This window comes from Emys orbicularis, chromosome 15 (genome assembly GCF_028017835.1).
Source record: "Emys orbicularis isolate rEmyOrb1 chromosome 15, rEmyOrb1.hap1, whole genome shotgun sequence".
Taxonomy (NCBI): Eukaryota; Metazoa; Chordata; order Testudines; family Emydidae; genus Emys; species Emys orbicularis.
The window spans coordinates 6,054,641-6,076,380 of record NC_088697.1 but is presented as its reverse complement, the minus strand read 5'-3'; the positions used below and the strand labels follow the sequence as shown (position 1 = coordinate 6,076,380).

The 21,740-nt window shown below is 50.1% G+C and overlaps 1 protein-coding gene and 1 long non-coding RNA gene across 2 annotated transcripts in view; both read left to right on the top strand.

The window, feature by feature from the left end:
* The first annotated feature begins 6,639 nt into the window (after window positions 1–6,639).
* Window positions 6,640–9,262, top strand: LOC135889406 (uncharacterized). The gene is made up of 3 exons (XR_010561930.1): window positions 6,640–6,710; window positions 8,287–8,508; window positions 9,149–9,262. It is a non-coding gene; the product is annotated as an uncharacterized LOC135889406 (long non-coding RNA).
* A 1,299-nt stretch (window positions 9,263–10,561) lies between these two features.
* LOC135889397 (zinc finger protein 208-like) overlaps window positions 10,562–21,740 on the top strand; it is a 685,678-nt gene continuing 674,499 nt past the window's right edge. The window contains 5 exon segments of the mRNA XM_065417266.1: window positions 10,562–10,633; window positions 10,934–10,966; window positions 11,840–11,944; window positions 13,666–13,754; window positions 14,492–14,618. Coding sequence (XP_065273338.1) covers window positions 10,603–10,633; window positions 10,934–10,966; window positions 11,840–11,944; window positions 13,666–13,754; window positions 14,492–14,618 — 385 coding nt within the window. The 5' untranslated portion in view covers window positions 10,562–10,602.

The window sequence follows — 21,740 nt, the reverse complement described above, 5'->3', positions numbered from 1 at the left end:
CTGGAGTCTCAGCTCAGGAGTTGCCGTCAGCACAGTCCAGGGCGATTTCTAGCCGGAGAAGGTCCCCCCCGGGCACGGAGGGGTTAATGACGGGTTCTCCCCAGCACAGACCCCGCTGGGGGAGCAGCAGCTGCTCAGCTCCCAGGTCACAATGGAGGCAGCAGCGTCTGGTCTCTCAGGAGCTGCCCGGGGTCTGATGCTCTCGGTTCTTTGTTCTCCCGGCTCCTGCCTCCTTCCTCCCGGCACCCACCGCTCCCAGCTGCTCCAGCCCCTTCCTGTGCCCTGCAAACCCCACCCGGGCTGCAGCGCTCACCGGGGCTGTCTGCAGTGCTGGGACTCGCCCCTGCTCCGCTGACACCATCTGCCTAGCCGGGCACTGCAGGGGATGGAGAGAGCGGGGGGAGGGAGCGCTGGGGGCGGGCAGGGAAGTGACTCTGACAAGCGGCCCCTCCTCAGCCCATCTCTGCTCCCCTGCGTCTGTGGCTCCCAGCGCTGCTGGCCTCACTGACACCTCTGACTCCCCTCAGGAGGGGCCGATCCAGCTCCAGGAGTCCCCCCCCCCTCGGGAACAGGACAGAGATCAAGCCAGAGGGGGAAGGGGGCAAACCAGGAGTTCTCAGACTGGGGGTTACTGCAGGGCCATCCTTAGGATTTATGGTGCCCTAGGCGGGATTATTAAACTGGTGCCCCTGTGCCCGACTTGCTCTTAACAACACAAACATAAGCTTACAATATTGGAAAACTTGCCACATGCACGTTATTAAACCCAGTTTAACTTAATTAAGCACACTGTAATGCTCATGGACTAGCACTAAAGAAGTAGTGCTATAGAAAAAATTCTGATTTGACAGTTCTGATGCAAATAATATAACTTTTTAAATTTGTCAACATTTTATTGGAAATTTGTATGAAGAGGTATTGAAACCAGGATTTGTTTTTAATTAAAAGCAATCTTTCTGGCTTTTTTGGCTTCAAAATCAGTAATAATGTCATTGTATGACAAAGACAAAGTGATGTCTTGTTCAATTGCAAGAATAGCAAGACCAGTCAAGTGTTCCTGACTCATTGTAGAGCGAAGATAGTTTTTAATGAGCTTTAGTTTTGAGAAACTCCGTTCTCCTGATGCTACTGTTACAGGAATTGTCAGTAGAATACGAGTGGCAATGTACACATTAGGATACATGTCAACAAGTTTGGTGGTATGAATAAACTGTACAATGTCCATCACTGATTTTGCATGTGGCAACATTGGTGACAGTGAACTCAATTCTTCGTTCAGTTCAAGTCCATTTAAATCAAAACTATCACCATGCTTCAGGAGGCTCTCTAGGTTCTTGCACTGTGACCTTGAGCAGCCGGAACCCCAGAGCAGAGGTGGGCTGAGCCACTCAGCCCACTGCTGTGTGCCATCAAAAATCAGCTCACATGCTACCTTTGGCACGTATGCCGTAGGTTGCCGACCCCTGCTCTATACACTAGTAAGGAGATGAGCATATTACAGTTGTTGGAGGGCTCTATTTAGCAGTAACAGGGCTATAGGAAAGTCAGTCAACGTTTTTTGTTTCTCTGATGAAAACTGGCCCACTCCCTGCCCCATACCAAACTTGTCACAAATAATTGTCAACAACTTAATTTTCTGTTTTTGGCTAAGATATTGATTTTTTTTTTTAAAAAAATATTGAAATTGAATTCAGGATTGTTAGCAAGCATTTTTGGCAAACAAAGTTGTTAAATGACAATCTAAATGGCAACACAATACTGCTTTCATGCTTGGCTCACCCCCCAGCCTGCTGGTCCAACAGCTGCAGTAGAGGAGGAGATAGGTGGAAAACTGCAGGACCCCAAAATCCACCTCTTGGGGTGCATAGTAGCAACAGCAGCAGAAAACCCTCAGGTCTGATCACACGCCAATGGGCACCATCGCCAGCCCAATGGACCATGGTGAAGTTAGCACAGCATCTGATCTCAGGGACGGGGCACCCATGGAGCCACAGCAGTTCATCCTGCCCTGTGCAGCTCCCCCCGGATGAGATGGATCGCTGCCAGCCCAGGGGAGAGACGCGCTCCCCAGCTAGGGTGACCAGATGTCCTGATTTTATAGGGCCAGTCCCGATATTTGGGGCTTTGTCTTATATAGGCACCAATTACTCCCACCTAGGGTCACCAAACAGCAAGTGTGAAAAATCAGGACAGGGGGTGGGGTGGGGGTAATAGGAGCCTATATAAGAAAAAGACCCAAAAATTGGGACTGTCCCTATAAAAGTGGGACATCTGCTCACCCTACCTCAACCCCCGTCCTGATTTTTCGCACATGCTATCTGGTCACCCTATCCCCAGCCCAGCCACCCGTGACCATTCCAATCCTGGCTGGCTGCTGAGGAAGTGAGTTACTTTCACTTTCATTCCTTCCCCCGCTCCCCAGCACCTCACCCAACCCAGCCCTGCCGGAGGGGAGGGGGAAGAGAGAGAGAGGGGTGCTCCTTGGGGGGGGGGGGAGAAGAATGGACGTTATGGGGGACAACAAAGGATACTGGTGCCAGAGCCGCCGAGCCTGCCTCACCTCACGCTGGGGGAAAGTCACACTCACAGGTGAGTTCCTTCCCTCACCCGTACCCCTACCCTTCCCAGAGACCCCAGCAGCCAATCCCCTCCCTCAGACTGTGCTGCATTCGGCTCTCTCTAGGACCCAGCAGCCCTGCTGTTAAATGCTCCACTGCTTCCCGTCTGTCCGGGCTCCGGGTAGAGCGGTGCCCCCAGGTAGCGTGGTGCCCAGGCGGCTGCCTGTTCTGCCTATGGCTAAGGACGGCCCTGGGTTACTGTCCCCAGTTATGTGGGGGTCACAAGCCCACCCAGCTCTGCAGGCAGCAGCAGCGCAGAAGTGAGGGTGGCAATGGAGCACGAAGTCTGCTGTGAAAAGTGATATTGACAAATGTCTTTGCACCCCCAGTATTAAACAGTAACTATTAAAAAAAACCTTTTCTGCTTATAAACAATAATTCAATTAAAGTGTGTTTTAGGCTTAATTTAAGTGGTGAGAAAAGGTAAATTCATTTTAAAGAATAGATGAAAGAATAAATTAAGCATTTAGATCAGGTTAAATAGAAGAAATGTGTTTTGAATTGATAAGGGGGGTCACACTCAGAGGCTTGCTTTGTGCAAGGGGTCACTGTCACAGATTCACAGATCATGCCACTCTTGGCCCCGTGCGGTCCATGTGGGAACCCCCTTGAGTGGGGGTTAAGCCCCTCCACCTCCTGAAGCCGCACCTCTCTGAGCCTTAGCCTGTTTCTCGCCCTGCGCCCCCTCAGGGAGTCCACTCGCTCTGGACCCCAGGGCCTCCTCTCCCAAAGGGAATAATACAACCCTGTTCTCCAGACTGCAGTGACACTCAGCCAGCATAAAACTGAAGGGTTTATCAAGCGTTTGAACACAGCATAGGAAACTCGCCTGGCCTCCCTCAGCACAGCATATACAAGTCTCCCCTGCATCCAGGTGGGCTCTGCCTGCTCCCCATCTCCAGGCCAGAGCCCCCCTGCTTCCCAGCTGGGCATCTGATATCATCGCCCCCAAGCCCTGCCTCTGTCCATTGTCTTCTCTCCAGGTAAACAGGTCGCCTGGGCCTCCTCTCTTCTGTCCTCTGGCTCCCTCTGGCTGGAACCAGCTGGTTAGGTCACCGGGGGTCCTCTCTTTGCAGCTCATTCTCCTCCCACTGACTAGAACCGGCTGCAACTCCTGAGCTGGGTCTCTGGGTCACCAGGTTGCCAGGTCACCAGTCGCTGGGGTATCCATTCTCCAGGCCATTGGCTGCGGTCCCAAGTTCCCTCGCTGGTCCTCTGTAACAACAAACTCCCTCTCCCATCACCTCGTTAAACCAGTAACACTCAGGGAAACTGAGTCCTAACTCCCTGCATGCAAACCATTGGAAAAAACAAGAAAATCCCCCACTTCATCACATCCAAGAAATACCACACTGCTCTTCCAGGAAAAAAGACCCTGCCGCAGAAGAAACCATGTGACTGGAGTCATAGCTAAGGTTACGATTTAATCACGGGTATTTTTAGTAAAAGTCATGGACAGCTCATGAGCAAGAAACAAAAAATCATGGCCCCCAACCTATATCATAAATACCCCTGATTGAATCTTGGGGGGTTGGAAGCCCAGGGGGCCCACAGCACCACCTGCTAGGTGGGGAGGGAGAAAGCCCCAAAGAGCCCACTGTGCCACTGGGGAAGGGGAAGCCCTAGGGACCCACTGCCACTCTGGCCACTGCTGGGGGTGGGAACCCTGTGGGGCCTGTGGAGTAGGGCTCTGCTGGGGGGGTTATTCTTTCCTTTAATTGCTGTGGAAGGGTAAACTGCGAGAGAATTTGCTCCTCTTTTCTATGCGGAACAAATAAAGGCAGGCTGAATTATTTCCAGGGGGCTGTAAGTAATAAAACACAATTGAGCAGAGAATAGTTTTGATCCATCAGCCTCTGGGTTATGGACCCAGCATGCTTCTGCTGCACGGTGTGATACTTGCAGGATCTATTCATAGGGCAGCCAAGTTCGGCTGAGTAGGTTTTACTCCTGAGGGGTTTCTGCACTAAAAATAAACTAAAATAAAATTAAAATTAAAATTCTGTGCACAATATTTTAAAATTCTGCAAATTTTATTTGTCAATAAATAAATGTGGAGGCTCCAGTATGGCAGGGGGGAGCACTGGCTACTGGATGCACGGAGCTGGGAGATCACCCTGCAGCCACCTTCCCCAGAACATGAACTCAGTGGTGACATGCCTGTGCTGTTGGGGAGGGGTGCATGACCACTCTTGTGGCTTCCCATTGCTTCCCGATAAGAAAGTCATTTTTTCTGCAGGGAAACAAATAACTCTGTGGGGGACATGAATTCTGTGCTTGTGAAGTGGTGCAGAATTACCAAAGGAGTAAGATTTGAATCTTTCAGACGGCTTGTTTTAGTTGCAGAGTATTAATGAGGCTGCCTCTGCTCAGGAACTGTACTGCTCCTCCAGGAAAAAAAAGACCCTGCTGCAGAAGAAACCATGTGATTGGAGTCATAACACATCTCTCATCTTACAGGAGTGGACTCTGTGGGATAAGGCTCTGCTGGGGCTTTATTCCTTCCTTTAATGACTCTGGAAGGGTAAACAGGGAGAGAATTTGTTCTTCTTTTCTATGTGGAACAAATGAAGGCAGGCTGAATTATTTCCAGGGTTGTAATAAAATCCAAGCTAGCAGAGGATGGTTTCGATCCATCGACCTCTGGGTTATAGGCCCAGCACGCTTCTGCTGCGCCAAGGGGGCTTCCTGCAGGATGTATTCACAGTGCAGGTCACAAGCTGTGCACTGGAGAGTTGTGCCCATGGGATTTAGACGCTTTAGAGGAAGGTGATTGTACATGTGTTGTGTCACATCTCCAACGCTGAACTGAAATGTGGTCGCTGCATTCTCAGCCGGGGTCTCCTTAGTCTAATGATTCAGCAAAACCAGCCCCTTCCCCTGCTTTTCTCCTGGTAAGATCCAGCCAGTCTCCTGCCCCGCTCCAGGCTGAGGAGGGTTCTCCGATTCCCCGAGTGTCACAAACCCCCTATGAGGTGGCCCGGCGGGGCAGGGGCAGGGCCAGGCCCGGGGAGGAGCCGCCCCTTCCTGCCCTCCCCACAGCCTGGCAGCCCGCCCCTTTGTGTCGGCAGCGGGGCCATGGCCGGGGCCGGGAGCGCAGCGCTGAGGCTGCTCCAGCCCTGCAGCCCGCAGGGCAGCGCGGTGGGTCCGGGGGCAGCGCGGAGCGGGCAGGGCCCAGGCGGGGGGCGGAGACACGCGTGGGGCGGACACGCTCCTGCCGGGAGGGGCCGGGCCCGGCTGCCTGGTTCGCCCCCTGTCCGGGTGGGTCCCCGAGCTCCCCGCGGCCGGAGAGGGGCTGCCCGGGGCTGCGGGGGGGCGAGTGTCTCGGGCGGGGCGGGGCGGGGCGGAGCGGAGCGGAGCAGCCCGTGCTGCGGGGCCGGGGCGACGGAGCCCGGGAGCGGCTGGGCCGGGAGCTGCAGGAGGGGCCCGGAGCGAGGAGGTCTGAGGTGTCAGAGCCGGGCTTTGGGGTGGGAGGAGCGGCTGGTGCTGGGGACTGTGGGGCTGCTGGGAGTTTCGGGTGTGCTGGGGGGGGGGTCAGGGCCAGGGCCGCCCAGAGGGGGGGGCAAGTGGGGCAATTTGCCCCAGGCCCTGCGGGGCCCCCACGAGAATATAGTATTATATAATATTTCCCAGGTCCCCTGAATCCTCTGGGCGGCCCTGACTCAGGGCTGGGGTTCAGGGGATATTTGGGGGGGGTCTATGTTCAGATCTGGCCCTGCGGGAGCTTTGGGGGCTGGAGCTGGGGAAAGTGGGGGACTGTCTGAAGTTGGCTGCTTGGGATGTGGGTGAGGCCCCCGGGAGCTGGGGGTTGGGCTGCACCCCTGTCACTGCAGCCTGGGGTCCTGCGTTTTCTCTGGAAAAGCTGCTCCCTGTTTCACCCTCTCCTCTCAGTCTGAGTCCCAGCGACTCTGCACAGGCGTCTGCAGGGCAGGATGGGCCCTGAAGTCTGGCAGCTGGGAGTCCCTTTGCAGCAGTTTCTAACCCTCCCTCCCCTGCTTCTTCCAGGAGATACCACAAAAGCATCTGGCCCGTCTGAGAAAAGAGAGAGAAGCAGCCAAACCCGAGGAGGAGCGGCAAAGCGATGAGCTGCTGGTAGGTGCCCAGAGCCCCCTGCCCTGCCCCTCAGGTTTGCCTGGCACAAGAATGACATGGTGAATGCAGAGCCCACCCTGCCAGCCTCAGCCAGGGAACCGTCCCCACTGGAGCCCAGGGAGAGGCAGGGTCAGATACGGGGGTGACATGCCCTTAAGATGCAGGAGGCTGCTGGGCAGGAGAGGGTCAGTCTGTGTTAGCCCAGAGCCCCTGCCCACAGGCTGTTTGGATGTCACAGTGACCAGGGATCCTTTCTAGCTCCTAGGGGGGATGGGGAGGAAGGAGATGAAATGTGGGCTGCAGAGATGGAGGATTTGGCTCAGTGCAAGTTGATGAGGTTTTGGGGAGAAGTGTCCCTCCTGTTGGTGATGTACAGCTCACAGCAGCCCTGAGCCCTCCTCCCTTCCCGGGATAAATGACTTCCCATCACTCACCGCAAGAGATCTTGTGTTCTGGTAAATAACTCTGCCACCCGCCCCGAGGCGCATTTATAATTTCCCCCAGTTACCGAGCAGATGAATTTCAATGTTGATAAATGCAAAGTAATGCACATTGGAAAAGATAATATCAAATACACATAAAATGATGGTGTCTAAATTAGCTGTTACCACTCAAGAAAGAGATCTTGGAGTCACTGTGGATAGTTCTCTGGAAACATCCACTCAATCTGCAGCAGCAGTCAAAAAAGCAAACAGAATATTGGGAATCATTAGGAAAGGGATAGACAATAAAACAGAAAATATCCTATTGCCTCTATATAAATCCATGGTATGTCCACATCTTGAATACCGTGTGCAGAGCTGGTTGCCCCATCTCAAAAAATACTTTGGAATTGGAAAAGGTACAGAGAAGGCCAACAAAATGATGAAGGATATGGAACAGCTTCTGTATGAGGCAAGATTAATAAGACTGAGGCTATGGCTACACTCCACAGCTTTTAGCAACATGGCTGTGCCGCTACAGCCATCCTGCTGACAGGCACACAGTGTAGCTGCTGTTTGTTGGCAGGAGAGAAGTGCCAGTGTAGACAAAGCCTGAGACTGGTCAGCTTGGAGAAGAGACGACTAAGGGGGAATATGGTAGAGGTCTATAAAATCATGACTTGTGTGGCAAAAGTAAATGAGGGAGTGTTATTTACTCCTCATAACACAAGAACTAGGGGTCACCAAATGAAATGAATAGGCAGCAGGTTTAAAACAAACAATGGGAAGTATTTCTTCAAACAACACACAGTCAACCGGTGGAACTCCTTGCCAGAGGATGTTGTGAAGACCAAGACATTAACAGGGTTCAAAAAAGAACTAGAGAAGTGCATGAAGGATAGGTCCATCAGTGGCCATTAGCCAGGATGGGTAGGGATGGAGTCCCTATCCTCTGTTTGCCAGAAGCTGGGAATGGGCGAGAGGGGATGGATCACTTGATGATTACCTGTTCTGTTCATTCCCTCTGGGGCACCTGGCATTGGCCACTGTCAGAAGACAGGACACTGGGCTAGATGGACCTTTGGTCTGACCCAGTATGGCCATTCTTATGTTCTATGTTCCCCTGTTACTGAGCCACCCTCTCTCTGTTGCAGAAACAGACGGAAGCCGAGAGGCAGAAGATCATCTGGGAGTGGAAGGAGCTGCGAGCGTTTCTGGAGGAGCAGGAGCAGCGGCTGCTGTCCCGGCTGGAAGAGCTAGAGAGAGCCATTGTCCAGAGAAGGGATGAGGGCATCTGCAGCCTGTCCCGGGAGATTTCCCTGCTCAGTCAGAGGGGAGGAGAGAAGGGGTAGCAGTCACTGAACCAACCCCTGCAGGTCAGGCTGTCATTACAATGATCATACACAGCGTTTCTATAGGAGCTTCTGAGCCCTAGACCTCAAAGCACTTTACAAAGTGGGGTCAGGGGCATTATCCCTATGTGGCAAATGGGGAAAGTGAGGCAGAGGGAGGGGCAGAGCCCTGGCCAAGGTCACACAGTGAGTCTGGCAGTGGCGCCAGGGATGGGTCCTGAGAGTCCTGGATGCTGCAAACCCAAGACCTTCTCTCCTGGAAATGTCTGTCTGCATTTGCACTTGGAGGGTGAAATCCCTTCCCCGCCATGCTGAGGTCCCGAGCCAGGCCTAAGGCCCCTCTCACTGCAGGTTAATGGATTTAGTGGGGCCAGGGGCCTTCTGGGTCTCTCAGCACTGGGGGGAATTTGATTCTCAATGCAGAGAAATATCTTCTGCCTGTAAAGTGCCCGGGGAGAAGATTCCCGCAGTGGCGACCTGCCCACAGGGATTGCTGGGGCTGCGTAGGGGAAAGTCCCTGGTAGGGGGTGGCAGCTGCTTTGGGAATGTAAACCTGAGATTCCCCTACTGCCCGAGGCTTCAATGGTGACTTCTCTGCAGAGCAGGAGACCGCCCCACCCAGGGACACCCCCACTGACTGCCTCCTCTTTCTCTCCCTCTTTAGGGTGCTGGGAGCACTGGGGGCAGGTAAGTCCTGGGCTCCATTTCCCTCCCCCTCATGGGCCGTTAGGTTTGATAACTGCACTGAATAGGAAGCTGCCCCCTGCCCTTGGAGCGTGTGATTCTGTCTCCCTAGTGGCTGACTCAGGTAGGAGAAGAGCCCTTTACTGTCTGATCGCTAATGAGGTCACAGCAGGGCTGCTAGACATAGGGCCGATGGGACAGACAGACAGACCTGGCCTGTCTCCTGGACTGATGTGGCCGCGTCACGTATTCAGAGGGTGCAGAATCTCAGCTTTCACATTTTTTAAGGTGAGTTGCTGGCCCTCAGCACCTCCCCAGTGTAAACGGAGACAGTGTTGCCTTGCTGGGGCTGGTAGCAACCTGAAGCCGTAGCTTTGAGAGCGTGAACTCTCCTGTCCCCTGTTAATGTCATCGGAGTGTCAGCTGAAATGACAACACTTTGATGTCAACATTAAACATTCCCTGGCTGATCACTTGAGCAGGTGGAACGGGGAGGGGGAGGGAATGAAGCCTTTGCAGGGTGGGAATAGGGGGTTTCTGTGGGGAGGGAAGAACGGAGGAGAGAGACAAGAAAGCAAGAGAGAAATGGAGAAAGGAGGGTGGGAAAGGAAGGGAAACACAGGGAAGAACTAGCAGGGCCCTACAGGGGTGTCCAGGAGGGGGCTGTTTTCTTCCTGAGTGACACTGAGTGTGACAGACAAAGACTTGGCAAAATAATAAGAACTAAAATTTTATTTCAGATACGAAGGGCAGATTCTCCCCTTGTTCCTTGTACGTGGGTGTCCCATGGAGAGCAGTGGGTGTTCTGCTGTGAATGGAGCAGGGCACAGAGTCCTAAACTGATGCCCTGGCCCACTGACCATAACGGACGGTGCAATATGGCCCTCTCTGCCAAATGAGCTGGACGCCCCAGGGTTACTGCTTTAGCTAAAGGGCTTGAGGGTTTTGGTGTTTAAGGGCCCAGGTTCATTCCCTGCTAGAGACCTGGGCTCTGTCTGTGGTCACTGTCAGCATGTAGGACCTGCCCACTCTTTGGTCTGTGTCTCCTCCCTTTCCACATAATCCCAGTGCTGGTGCCCCTTGTTACTGCAATAAACCAGTGTGGGAGCTGGCTCAGCACCCCACAGAACCAGAGCGTCCCTGAGAAAGCTCCTGAACAATGTCTCCGTTCCTTGCTCTAGTGTCTCCCCACTTCCCATCTCGCTGGGGAGCACAGGGTTGAGGTGACTCATCATGACAATGACCATCTCAGGCTACAAAGCTCAGATCCAGGTTTCCTGGAGCTTGGGGGTTGCTGGGCTCAGGGTCGGGGGATCAGGCCTATTTCTCACCCCTCCTCCTTTCCCCAGCAGGGAGGACGGGACGTTTCGGAAGCCGGAGCTGGCGTTTGCGGAGCTGGAGAAGAGAGTCAGCGATTTCTCTCTGAAAAGTGCCATGCTGCAGGAGGTGCTGCTGGGATTCAAAGGTGAATTGGAGTCTGGGGGTGGCGTCTCCTCTGGTTAGAGCGACCCTCACCCTGGGGAGGAGTCGGGGACTCTAGTGATGTCACTGATCCTTGGCTCCATCTCACAGCCCAGCTCAGCGAGTCGCCCTTCCCCATGGAGTAGCCCTGTGGGGCTGGCTCTGTCTGCAGCGGCTGCGTTATCGGCCTCTGATCTCTGGCACCATCTCGTAGTTAACAGCAGTTGCATTAATAAGCAATGGGGATTTCTCCATGAATGCGAGGGCCTGAATTCTCACCTCTCCCATCTTCTCCTTCCCCTAGAGACGCTGCGACGGGGGCTGGGGAGCGACACAGGTACGTGTCTGTCTCTGACTGGTCATGGGGAGATTTCAGACCAATAACCATGTTAACGACAGGGGATCGCAGCCTCCAGCACTTGGAAGCTGTGGAACAATGGGAAGGGATGTTACTTTGTTCTTGCACCACTGTATTTTCAACTGATTTGTCTCTTAAATATTTTAGCTCATCAATATCACGTAGGCATTTAAAGTGTTTTGCAGTATTTTTAGTATTCATTAATATTTTTGCTTTTACTTTCTTTAATTATTGCATTTTTTACTGACTACATTAATTTTAAGAATTTTATTTTGCAGTTTTAATTGCAGTAATAGTAATAGTGTTTTTAATTAAGTTTACGTAGTCTGATTTTAAAGTTTTTTTTAAAGACCACTAAGGTCTTTGACAACTTTTCCTGTTTTTGAGTGGCTGCTCGATACTTTTTTTTTTTAAAAATACAAAGGCTGAGCTTTTTTAAAACATATTTATTTGAAAGTTTGTTAGTATAGTTAGAGTTTTTTGGCTTTTTAAATAAAATATATAGACTTTTTTTGTTGTGACTTTTTAAATTGGTAATGTACTCACATTTTTAACTTATAATTATTTTAGTGCACTATTTACCTCTTGTGACACAGGTTGTAGCTGATTTTTACACTTTAAATAAATAAAACCGCTATTAGCATCTAATTTTGTTAAAAAAGCAATTCAATATTTCTTTTTTGCATAACCAGCACTTCTTTAAGAATGCAACGTTTGGTTCTTTTAATTAACTTTTTGCTCTAAACTTTTTTTTTTATGCTTACATTATGCCTTAAATTAATTTATATTTCTAGGAATGATTTTATTCATTTAAGATAGAATCTTAATTTTTTCCCCCCAATGCATTCCTAGCCATCCCGATGATAATTAATTTCTGGGAAACATCCTCAGCAGAATTATTTGAAGGTGCTGCACCAGAGAGTAAAGGCACAGAGGCAGTGGCTTGTGGGAAACAGGGTAAGTTTCATTACTAATCCTGCTCTTAAGAAGGGTCTTTTTAGAAAAATAGTTTATCTTACAAGCACAGAGAGACTTTAAGAAAGTCACTAATCACGGGAGCAATGGGTCTCTTTGGAACATATTTTAACTGACAAACCCTTACAGCCTTTCTGAGAAACAGGATAGAACTATGGTAAACATTAAGTGCAAATTAATAATCATGCATCATGAGGAGAAAGAGGAGGGAATACAAGTTAAAATATAATGAAAACAAAGCCTCTCAGAAAGGAAATATATCCGTTTAGTAGCAGTGTTGCCATGTCAGGGGTGAGGTGGGAGATGATTTTCTTTCTCCCTCCCCCCCCATCTCTTTTTAAAAGTCCCAAAAGGAATAAAAGTGGGTGGCATAGTTTATTTTTTATAATTAAATCTATGTCCCTAAGGCCAAATTTGGCGTAGGTAACTTTGTTCCCACGTTTTCTTGTTCACCCAGCATAGATCTTAGTACTGGCCCTGAACGAGATTAGCCCCTTTTTGTTTGGACTAATTTAATTTTCTGTAGTTGGTCTTCTTGCACCTGTGCATGGCCTTCATGGCTGAAAATAATTTAATCTACTTTTCATCAACTTGTTGCTATAGGGTATTGTAAGATCTTATGAACTTTCGTCTTCTTTTTACAGTGAAGTAAAAGAGAAGACAGAAAATGAAGGAGAAATAAGTGTGTGTGTGGGGGGGGGCGGGGGTCAGGTCACAAACTCACAAACCTGCCCACATCCAGTCAAAGAGTCAATAAGTCTAAGGCCAGAAGGGACCACTGGATCATCTGGTCTGATCTCCTGCCTAACACTGTCTGCCAACACCACCCAGCACCCGCCCACTAAACCCAACAGCTGGAGTGAGACCAAAGTCTTGCAGCCCCCAGGAGACTAGACTCTTACATGCCCGAGGCAGAGAATAGGAGGGACTGAGGTGCACCATTGCTCCAGGCCCCTGCAGTGGCAGGGAAATGGTTAAGTGAGATATTTCCAGGTAATCCTAGTGAGTGCCCCACACCCCACGCTGCAGAGGAAGATGAAAACCTCCCAGGTTACTGACAGACTGACTCGCGGGGGGAATATTCCTTCCCCATCCCACCTATAGTGATCAGTTAGACCCTGAGCATGGGAGCAAGAACCAGCCAGCCAAGCCCTGAGAGAGAGAGAGTGATTGATGTCACCTCACAGCCCTAGTCCACCCCGCCCAATATCCTGTCATCTTCTCCAGCCATTCCTGAAGCTTCAGAGGAAGGAGATTAAAAAACCCTCTCAAAATACATTGGAGGAAAAAAATTCCTTCCTGACCCCTGCGAATTGTGACCCTGAAGCATGAGGCTGAGGAGTGTAATACATAAAATGGAAGTGAGCCCCACTTAATGTTCCACTATTTGTCTCTATTGACAATGGCTTCCACCAGTAAACTTCATTTCATTTACCACAGCAGCACTGGGCAGACTTTGTCCTGTCCCTGCCTCTGCCTGGTCCCCACAGTTGGGGGAGTTGCCCCCAGGGTTTTAAAACTAGCACAGTGGATTTAGTGCTGGTGGGAGGGACTGTGTCTGGGTTGTGATAAAGCGATGGAATGTTTTCCCAGCGTGCGAGTCAGAAACATCTTGTGCAGGGAAAGGGCCGGGGCAAATCATGATGTGATAGGAACTAAAGGCCCTTCTGAAATCTTCCCTGTCACCCTTCTCACCCTGACAGGAGGCAGAGTAACACCCACCTTTGGCTCCAGATTGTCCCAGCCTCCCACAGGACAGGGAAGGGAAATGGCTGTAGTGGAGCCAGTCCAGGTAGGGATTATTGCGCGGTTGCTAGTGGGTTCCTGCTGGAGGGAGAGGGGCAGGAAATACTGAGGGCCTGGGATCTTTGGGGGAGTTTAGTCTGGAGGTGGGATGGGAGCAGGAAATACCCAGGGTGGAGAAAGGGAGGGGGACAGGGTGTGGCAAACTTGCTGGGAATTGTTTAACCCGAGGCCTGGATTCCAGGAACAGACTGATGGGGTTTAGGGGAGGAAATTACCCTAGTTGTGGAATGGGGTTGTGTTGGGGGTGGGAGAACCCTGAACAGCCCGGGAAAAACATATCAGATTCCCAGTGCAAGAACATAAACCTACTCGCCAGAGGCTGCTATGGGATATGAAGAGGTGGGGCGGAAGGGTTACTCACCAGTGGGGCGTAGAGTAGTCAACCCTCTCTGTTTCCTTCCGGCTGCTGCCAATGGGAAGCCTGTTGGGATTCCTACTGGGGAGCTGACCCTGGAGCCTGCTGGGGACCCCATCCCCTGTATCAGCCTCTGGCTTGTAGGTGTGTGATGAATGAGAAGACCCTTCCCCCTCTGTCTGCTGGGAGGGATGAGGGGATCTCTATCTCCCCTCCTGTTTTACCTCCTGGCTGCTCTGAGCAGGGTGGGGGTGGGACTCTGCTGACTGTGAGCCTGCCAGAGCTTCCATTTGGCTCCTTTCCCCCCATGAATACTGGGGCTGTGAGTGGGGCAGCAGGTACTGAGTGTTGGACACTTTCTCTTTCAGGGGCCGGTGACCTTCGAGGAGGTGGCTGTGTATTTCACCAGGGAAGAGTGGGCTCTGCTGGACCCCATTCAGAGAGCCCTTTGCAGAGACGTCATGCAGGAGAACTATGAGAATGTGACCTCGCTGGGTAAGGATTCCTGTCCCCTCAGTTTTTAGAAGGGGAAATGCAGAGTTAAGGTTCATGCCACTCCCACAATGCCACCTCTGCTCTGCCCTGTCTCAGCAACAGCCCACTGAGTGCATTGAAATGGGGAAGACTAGGTCCCTCAGGGTTCACATGCACCTCCCTTCATATCAGTCACAGCTCTGCCGAGCTGCTCCAACTACTCCCTCCACCTTCCAGTTACAGCTACAGCTGACCCAGTGCACACAGCTGGAGGGCAGGCCGATAAATGCTGGTATTCCCACCTGTGAACACAACACAAACAATGGCACATTCTTAGTCCTTCATATCTATTGTAGAATCATAGATTTTATGGCCAGAAAGGGCTATTAGGTCATCTAGTCTGACCTCCTGTATAACACAGGTCATAGAATTTCATCCAGTTACTGCTGTACTGAGCTGAATACCTTGTGTTGGACTAAATCCTCCCCCAGAAAGGCATTCACTCTGACTTGAAGACTTCAAGAAATGGAGAAACCTCCACTTCCTTTTGTTAACCTTTGCACCAGCACTAGTTTGTTAACCTTTGCATCAGCCTTACTGAGCCATTCCCAGTGGCTAGTACCAGCTGCAGGACTAGGGGCAGAGTTAAGGTTGCATTTTAAGGGTGGTGTGTATATTAACTCTTCCTTTTCTGGTTTTCAGAGGTTTAAGTTTAGCCACCACCCACCTAGTGGAAAGGCATGCAGCAGAACTGGGCAACCTGTACTCAGTATTTATGTAGGTTATGGGCATTTGATTTCCTTATTTATTTAATAGACTTTTTTGGCACTCGGTGTCTGCATGAGAGATTTTGTCGGCATAATTCTGTCAATTAAGGATGTGGGTTTTCGCATCCCTAACAAACAGAGCTCTGCTGACAAAACTTTGCAGCTCAGAAGAGGCCAGAGTCTGCAAGTGGATTTTTCAAACACTTTAAAATATTGCTCTCAGCCCTGAAATGTTGGAATCAGGGGGAAGGTCTAAGAGGAACTCCTTCAGAATGCAGGCAAAACGCACAATACACATAGTCTGAAAGTTAACAGTGGTACGGCTCCAACTCAGATGAATGAGTGTAGCTCAGAGGCAGTGGCCACAGCGTGTCCTCTTGACCCAACCAACCAATGACTGTGAGAGCAGTGTGAGGTTCCTATTCAGGAGTTCTTGGGGGGGGGAAGGAGAGCAGGGAGCAGTGGGAGGGGAGAAGATGATGGGGGAGCTAGTGCTTGTGGGGTGCCACAAGGTAGGGAAGGCTGAGTGTAGTGGGAGGAAAGGGATAGGTATGTGAAGATTAGACTAGGGGGAATCAGGGAGGGATGGGTACCATGGAAGGAAGAGGAGGTGAGGAATCAGAGACAGAATCTCCTGGGAACAGGGAGTGTGGTGGGTTGGTGGAGTGGGAGACTGGGAATGGAGAAAAGGGGGTGGAGGTCCCAGCAGTGGTGCTGGTGGAGGGGGAGGATTAGGTAGGACATCTGGGATACTTGGAAGTGGAAAAGACTGAGGATAGTGGGAAGGGGATGGGGAGTGGTCGCTCCAAGGAACAGGAAGGGTCTGGTGGCAGTGGGAACGGAAGGTTTCAGGGAGGCAGATATTTGGGGCCCTCCACTGAGAATGCTTTTGCCATAGTCTCTAATGACCTCTCCCTAAGCAAAGCTCAGAACTAGTACTCCATCCTTATTCTTCTTGACCCGTCAGCCACCTTTAATACCACTGACCATGGTCGTCTTCTTGACATCTTGTCTTCTTCCTGGCTCTCCTCCTACGTCTGTAACTACTCATTCAGCGTGTCCTTAGGAAGCTCGTCCTCCACCCCCACTCCGGTTTTCTGTGGGGGTTGTACAGGGCTCAGTCCTTGGTCACTTCCTCTGCACTTTATCTCTGGGAAATCTCACCCCCAAACACAAATTCAGCTACTGTCCATATGCTGATGAATCACAGATCTACCACTCTACTCCAAACCTACTACTAGAATAATGTATAAAACATTCAATTTGCGAATACATGGAGGATGAAGGGGTAATCGGTAGCAGCCAGCATGGATTAACTAAGAACATAGCATGACAAACCAGCTTGATATCCTTCTTTGATAGGGTAACTGGTTTGGTGGATAAAATAGACCTGGACTTCAAAAAGGCTTTTGACACAGTCCCATGAGTAAGCTGGAGAAATGCAGGGTCTACGGAACTCCCATTAAGTGGATATATAATTGGTTACACAACCCCAAGCAAAGAGTAACCATTACTGGAATGATGTCAGATTGGAGGGATTTCTCAAATGGGGTTTCACAGGGATCTGTTTTGGGTCCGGTATTATTTAACATCTTCATTAATGACCTGGATGTAAGAATAGAGAGCATACTCATCAAATTTGCAGATGACACAAAGCTGGGGCATTGTCAACACTTTGGAGGATAGAGCAAAAATTCGAAGGGATCGTGATAAATTGGCGAACTGGGCTATAGGCAACAATGAAATTCAACGAAGTGAAAGGTGCTACACTTTGGGGAAAAAAACCCAATGCACAAATATGGAATGGGGGATAACTGGCATGGCAGCAGCACTGCTGAGAAAGATCTGGGAGTTGTGGTCGATCACAACCTCAACGTGAGGTCAACAGTGTGATGATACTGCAAAAAAGAAGCAAATGCATTAACAGAAGCATAGCATGCAAATCACAGGTGGTGATTGTACTGCTCTACTTAGCACTGGTTAGGTCTCAGGGGGAGTCCTGGGTCCAGTTTTTGTCACCAGTGACTAGATAGGATGTAGAGAAACGGGAAAGAATCCAGAGGCAAGTGACAAAGATGATTAAAGGGATGGAACGCAAGCCAGGGAGCAAAGGCTGATGGAACTGAGTGTGTTTAGTTTTGAAAAAAGAGTTAATGGGGGGGATATGACAGCGGTCTTCAAATACTCAAAAGGCTGTGTAAGCGTGCGTGGCCATCCCTCCTGGTCTGTCTCTGAGGGAGGCCATGCCTCCTTGCTGTCGTGCTCTTAGCACTGCAATCAATTAAGGGGGAATTAGCAGTCTTCAAAGCTCAGGCCACTTGATCCAGGCTGAGCAATAGTTAGTCTATGGTGCCCGTCCCTCAGGCAGAGCTGGGCACCGACAGTCAGCACTCTGGCCTGCAATCAGGGCAGAGCTGCAAAGTCTCCAAGCCCAGGCCCTCAGGCAGGGCGGGACAGGAAACAATTAGGGGCTTTGCCCAGTGCAAGCACCAAACAGTCTAGGGCTCAGGCAGGGGCAAGCACCAAACAGCCTAGTGTCCTAGCTTGGTGGACAGTAGACCAACTCAGGCCCCCTGGCTGAAGGTGAGGAGGCTACTGCCTCATGGGTGAGGTGGCAGGAAGTAGGGGGACCCAGGCCCATCTGATTCCACCAGGTCCCAGCCCAGTCCCCTAACAGTGGCGGTGTAGTCCGCCACTGGATCAGTGGGGATCCGCCCACAACACACTGACTTAGTGTCAGGCCAACACTCAACCGGACGATGGTCTAGTTTCCCTGGGCTTCTTCCTACAATCCCCAGGGTTTGGTGCCTCTGGCCTCCGTTTCCCCGGGGTCGGTGGTTTGTGGCAGCCCCATCAGCTTCTTGGCACCTCGACTGGCCGGCAACCCTGGGAGCTTTGGCCAGTCCTATGGCGGCAGCCCCAGCAACTCCTCAGTGTCCCGCTCCAGCAGTGGGTGATAAGCGTCTGTCTCCCTCAGCAGCTCCAGCCCAACTGAGCTGCAGGGCCCTCCTTTTGTACTTCTGCTTCCTGTCCCGCCCCTCAGCTTCTGTAGGGGTGGAGGTGGCTTTCCTGGCTCTGTAGCCCAAAGGGCGGGTTGTGGTCCCTGCTGGTCTTCCTCACTACGGGCTGCCGTACAAAGGATGGAGAACAGTTCTTCTCTCTTGTCACAGAGGGCAGGACAAGAAGGAGCGGGTTCAAACTACAGCACAGCAGATTTAGATTAAATCTCAGGAAAAACTTCCTAACTGGAAGAACAGTAGGAGAATGGAACAGACGCCTAGGGTGATGGTGGAAGGTTATTCCCTGGAGGTTTTCAAAAGGAGGCTGGAGCCATCTGTCTTGCGTGGTTTAGTCACAGCAAATCCTGCACCTTGGCAGGGGGTTAGACTAGATGACCTTTGTGGTCCCTTTTAACTCTATGGTTCTAAGGGGAACCAGGGTTCACCCTTGGAAAAAGCCAAACCTAGCATGTCGCCCATTAAGAGTATGTCTGCACTGCATCTGGAAGCTGCGTCCCACCCAGAGTCCATGCTGACTCACTACAAATAACGGTGTAGGCGCTGTTGGTTGGGCTGTAGCTTGGGTTCAAAAGCCAGGGGTTGAGAGGGGTGGGTGGGTGGGCTGGATGGTCTGAGCTCCATCAAAGCAATGTCTCCACAGCCATTTTTAATGCACTAGCGTGAGACCCAGCCTTGAAGGCGGCCGACTCCCTGATGCACTGTAGACATACCCTAAAGAGGGCAGTCCCAAGGGAGACTGTATGAAGGCTGGGTCACCTAACTTCCTGTAAATCCATGACCCAGCCCCCTCCCTTGGCACCCTGTCACCGTGCCTTAGTGGGTCACAACTGAGGATGCCAAATTCAGGACGAACTGCTGAGAAATACGGCAAACACAACCCAAAACTAGTTGTTATTCTTTTATAAGATAGACCAAACCAGCCACAAAAGTAAACTCCTGTTTCACCACACTGCCTAACAAGAAAACATAAAGGCAGTTTTCTCAGGCATTCCAGTTCTTATATCACCACCAAAAACACTGGATTCAGAGATGAGTGGTTTTTTACAACCCGTTTCATTAAATAATAGGTTCTTCTGATCCCAAAGGGCCAGCCACTCCCAGGTCAATATACAACTTAGATCTTATCCAAAAATCACGCTGGTGCCAATCCTTTAGTATCTAAAATCTAAAGATTTATTCATAAAAAGAAAGAAAGGTGAGAGTTAAAATTGTCTAAGAGAATCAATTGCATACACTAATGGCAAAGTTCTTGGTTCAGGCTTGTAGCAGTGATGGAATAAACTTCTGGCTTAAGTCAAGTCTCTGGAGTACATCTACATCTTGGATGGGTCATTCAGTCCTTTGTTCAGAGCTTCAGTCTGTAGCAAAGTTCCTCCAGAGGTAAGAAGCAGGATTGAAGCCAAAATGGAGGCGTTTCCAGGGCCTTTTGTAGTTTTTGCCATGTGGAGGGCATCTCATTGTTCTTACTGTGAAAATTTACAGCAACAAGATGGAGTTTGGAGTCACATGGGCAAGTCACATGTTCATGCCCAATTTCCCAGTCATTGCAGGAAGCCATTACCTACATTCCAGAGAGCACATTTACATGACAGTCCACTCAGTTTAGATTGGCTTCTCCCATGGTCCATTGTCAACCAAGTGTTTCTTGATGAACCACTTAATTTGAACAGTCCCTCCAAGATGTGCTAGATAGCTACCTTGTGGGCGTTACCCTTGTCGGAGAAAAACAGTTCTCACTCTCAGGTTGGGTGCAGCAAGTCAAATACTTTATTATCTCTAGCAATTGCGCAGAGGGAGAGAGCGAAACAGGTCTCTCTACAGGTAAACAATTACAGCAAGCATTTATACCTTTTGTTACATACAATAATGAGCAATAGCTGCATTTTGTTTATACATAGGTCATCCTGATATCTTATTTTTCTCACCTCTATTTAGACTATAATCTACATTCCATACTTATCTAACACAAGGTTGCAACAACTTCTCACACAGTTCTTTCCCACTCGCCTCACACAATCCTCGCTTCTACAAATCCCGCATTATTAGGGTTACAGCTAGCCTGACTCTTGCTCACAGAAGGGACTGTTTGCATTGAAATCCCCTTCAACTCCCTGTCAGTTCTTTTTCTACTTCCACATCTGTATTCCAGACTTGTGCAGTGTTTCTGGGTGACACCCCCAGATATATTGGCGTCAGTACTGCCTACCCTGTTTGATGGCCCATCCAGGGTCATCAGCTGTACAATGAATCCATGGAAAGGATCAAGGGGATACACCTATTTAGTCAGCAAGACATGCAGGGGTATACCTGTATACTGAGAACTCCAAGGCCATGTGCTGTGAAGCTTGTGATTGGGGCACAGGAAGTACAAGCCACATGGCAAAAGGAATATAAAGGGCAGCTGCATCATCTGCATTTTGTCTTCAATCTCTCTTCCTACCTCTGGAGCAACTTCTCAACAAACTGACTGAAGCCTTGAACAAAGGACTGAATGACCCATCCAAGCTGTGGCTGTGTTCCAAACAGACTTTCAAGCCGTCAACTTACCAATACTGCTAAGAACCTGATCTATAGATTTCTGAATGTATCTGACTCCTTTCCCATTTAACAACTTTCTTTCTGTTACTTGTTGTCTTTGTCTTTCTTATCTAAACCTTTAGTTTAGATGTTAAAGTATTGCCTGGCAGCATGGTATTTTCGGTAAGATCCAAACGCATACTGACTTGGTAACATGGCTGACCCTTTGGGGTCAAAAGAACATTTTTTTTATGTGAGCAGACTTTTTAAATAACCTCTCACTGTACTGGACCTAGGTGCTGATTGGCAGTCAGAGAAGTGCAATGCAATAAAGGGGGCTGTGTGATTTCTTTTTTTCAGCTTCACAATAACCAGTGTGGGTGATCAGAAGCACAGTTTGTGACTGGTCGGTGAGTTTAACTTCAGTGTTAACTGCCAGTTTGGGGAGCATCTGCTTTCCCTTTTTCAGCCTGCCCTGACCGTGGCATTTTCAGTGAGGACTGCTGCAGGCACACCAGCTCACACTAAGCACTGAAGTTAAATTAATAAAATATTTTTTATGACCAAGTCTTATGAAATCAACTGAACTCCTTTGTTTTCTTTCATCTGAGCAGGGTGTCCTGTTACCCAACCTGATGTGATCTCCCGGCTGGAACAAGGGGAAGAGTCATGGGTCCCAGACCTCCAGGATTCAGAGGAAAGAGAGATCCTGAGCGCTCCCTGCACAGGTGAGGAAACATTAAACCAACATAGAATCTGTAAGTGCCTGAAGGAAACATCTGGGATGCCCTACAAAGCCCTTGGGAAGTCTTTCGGTTTATTATTGTCCCTAGCAGGAG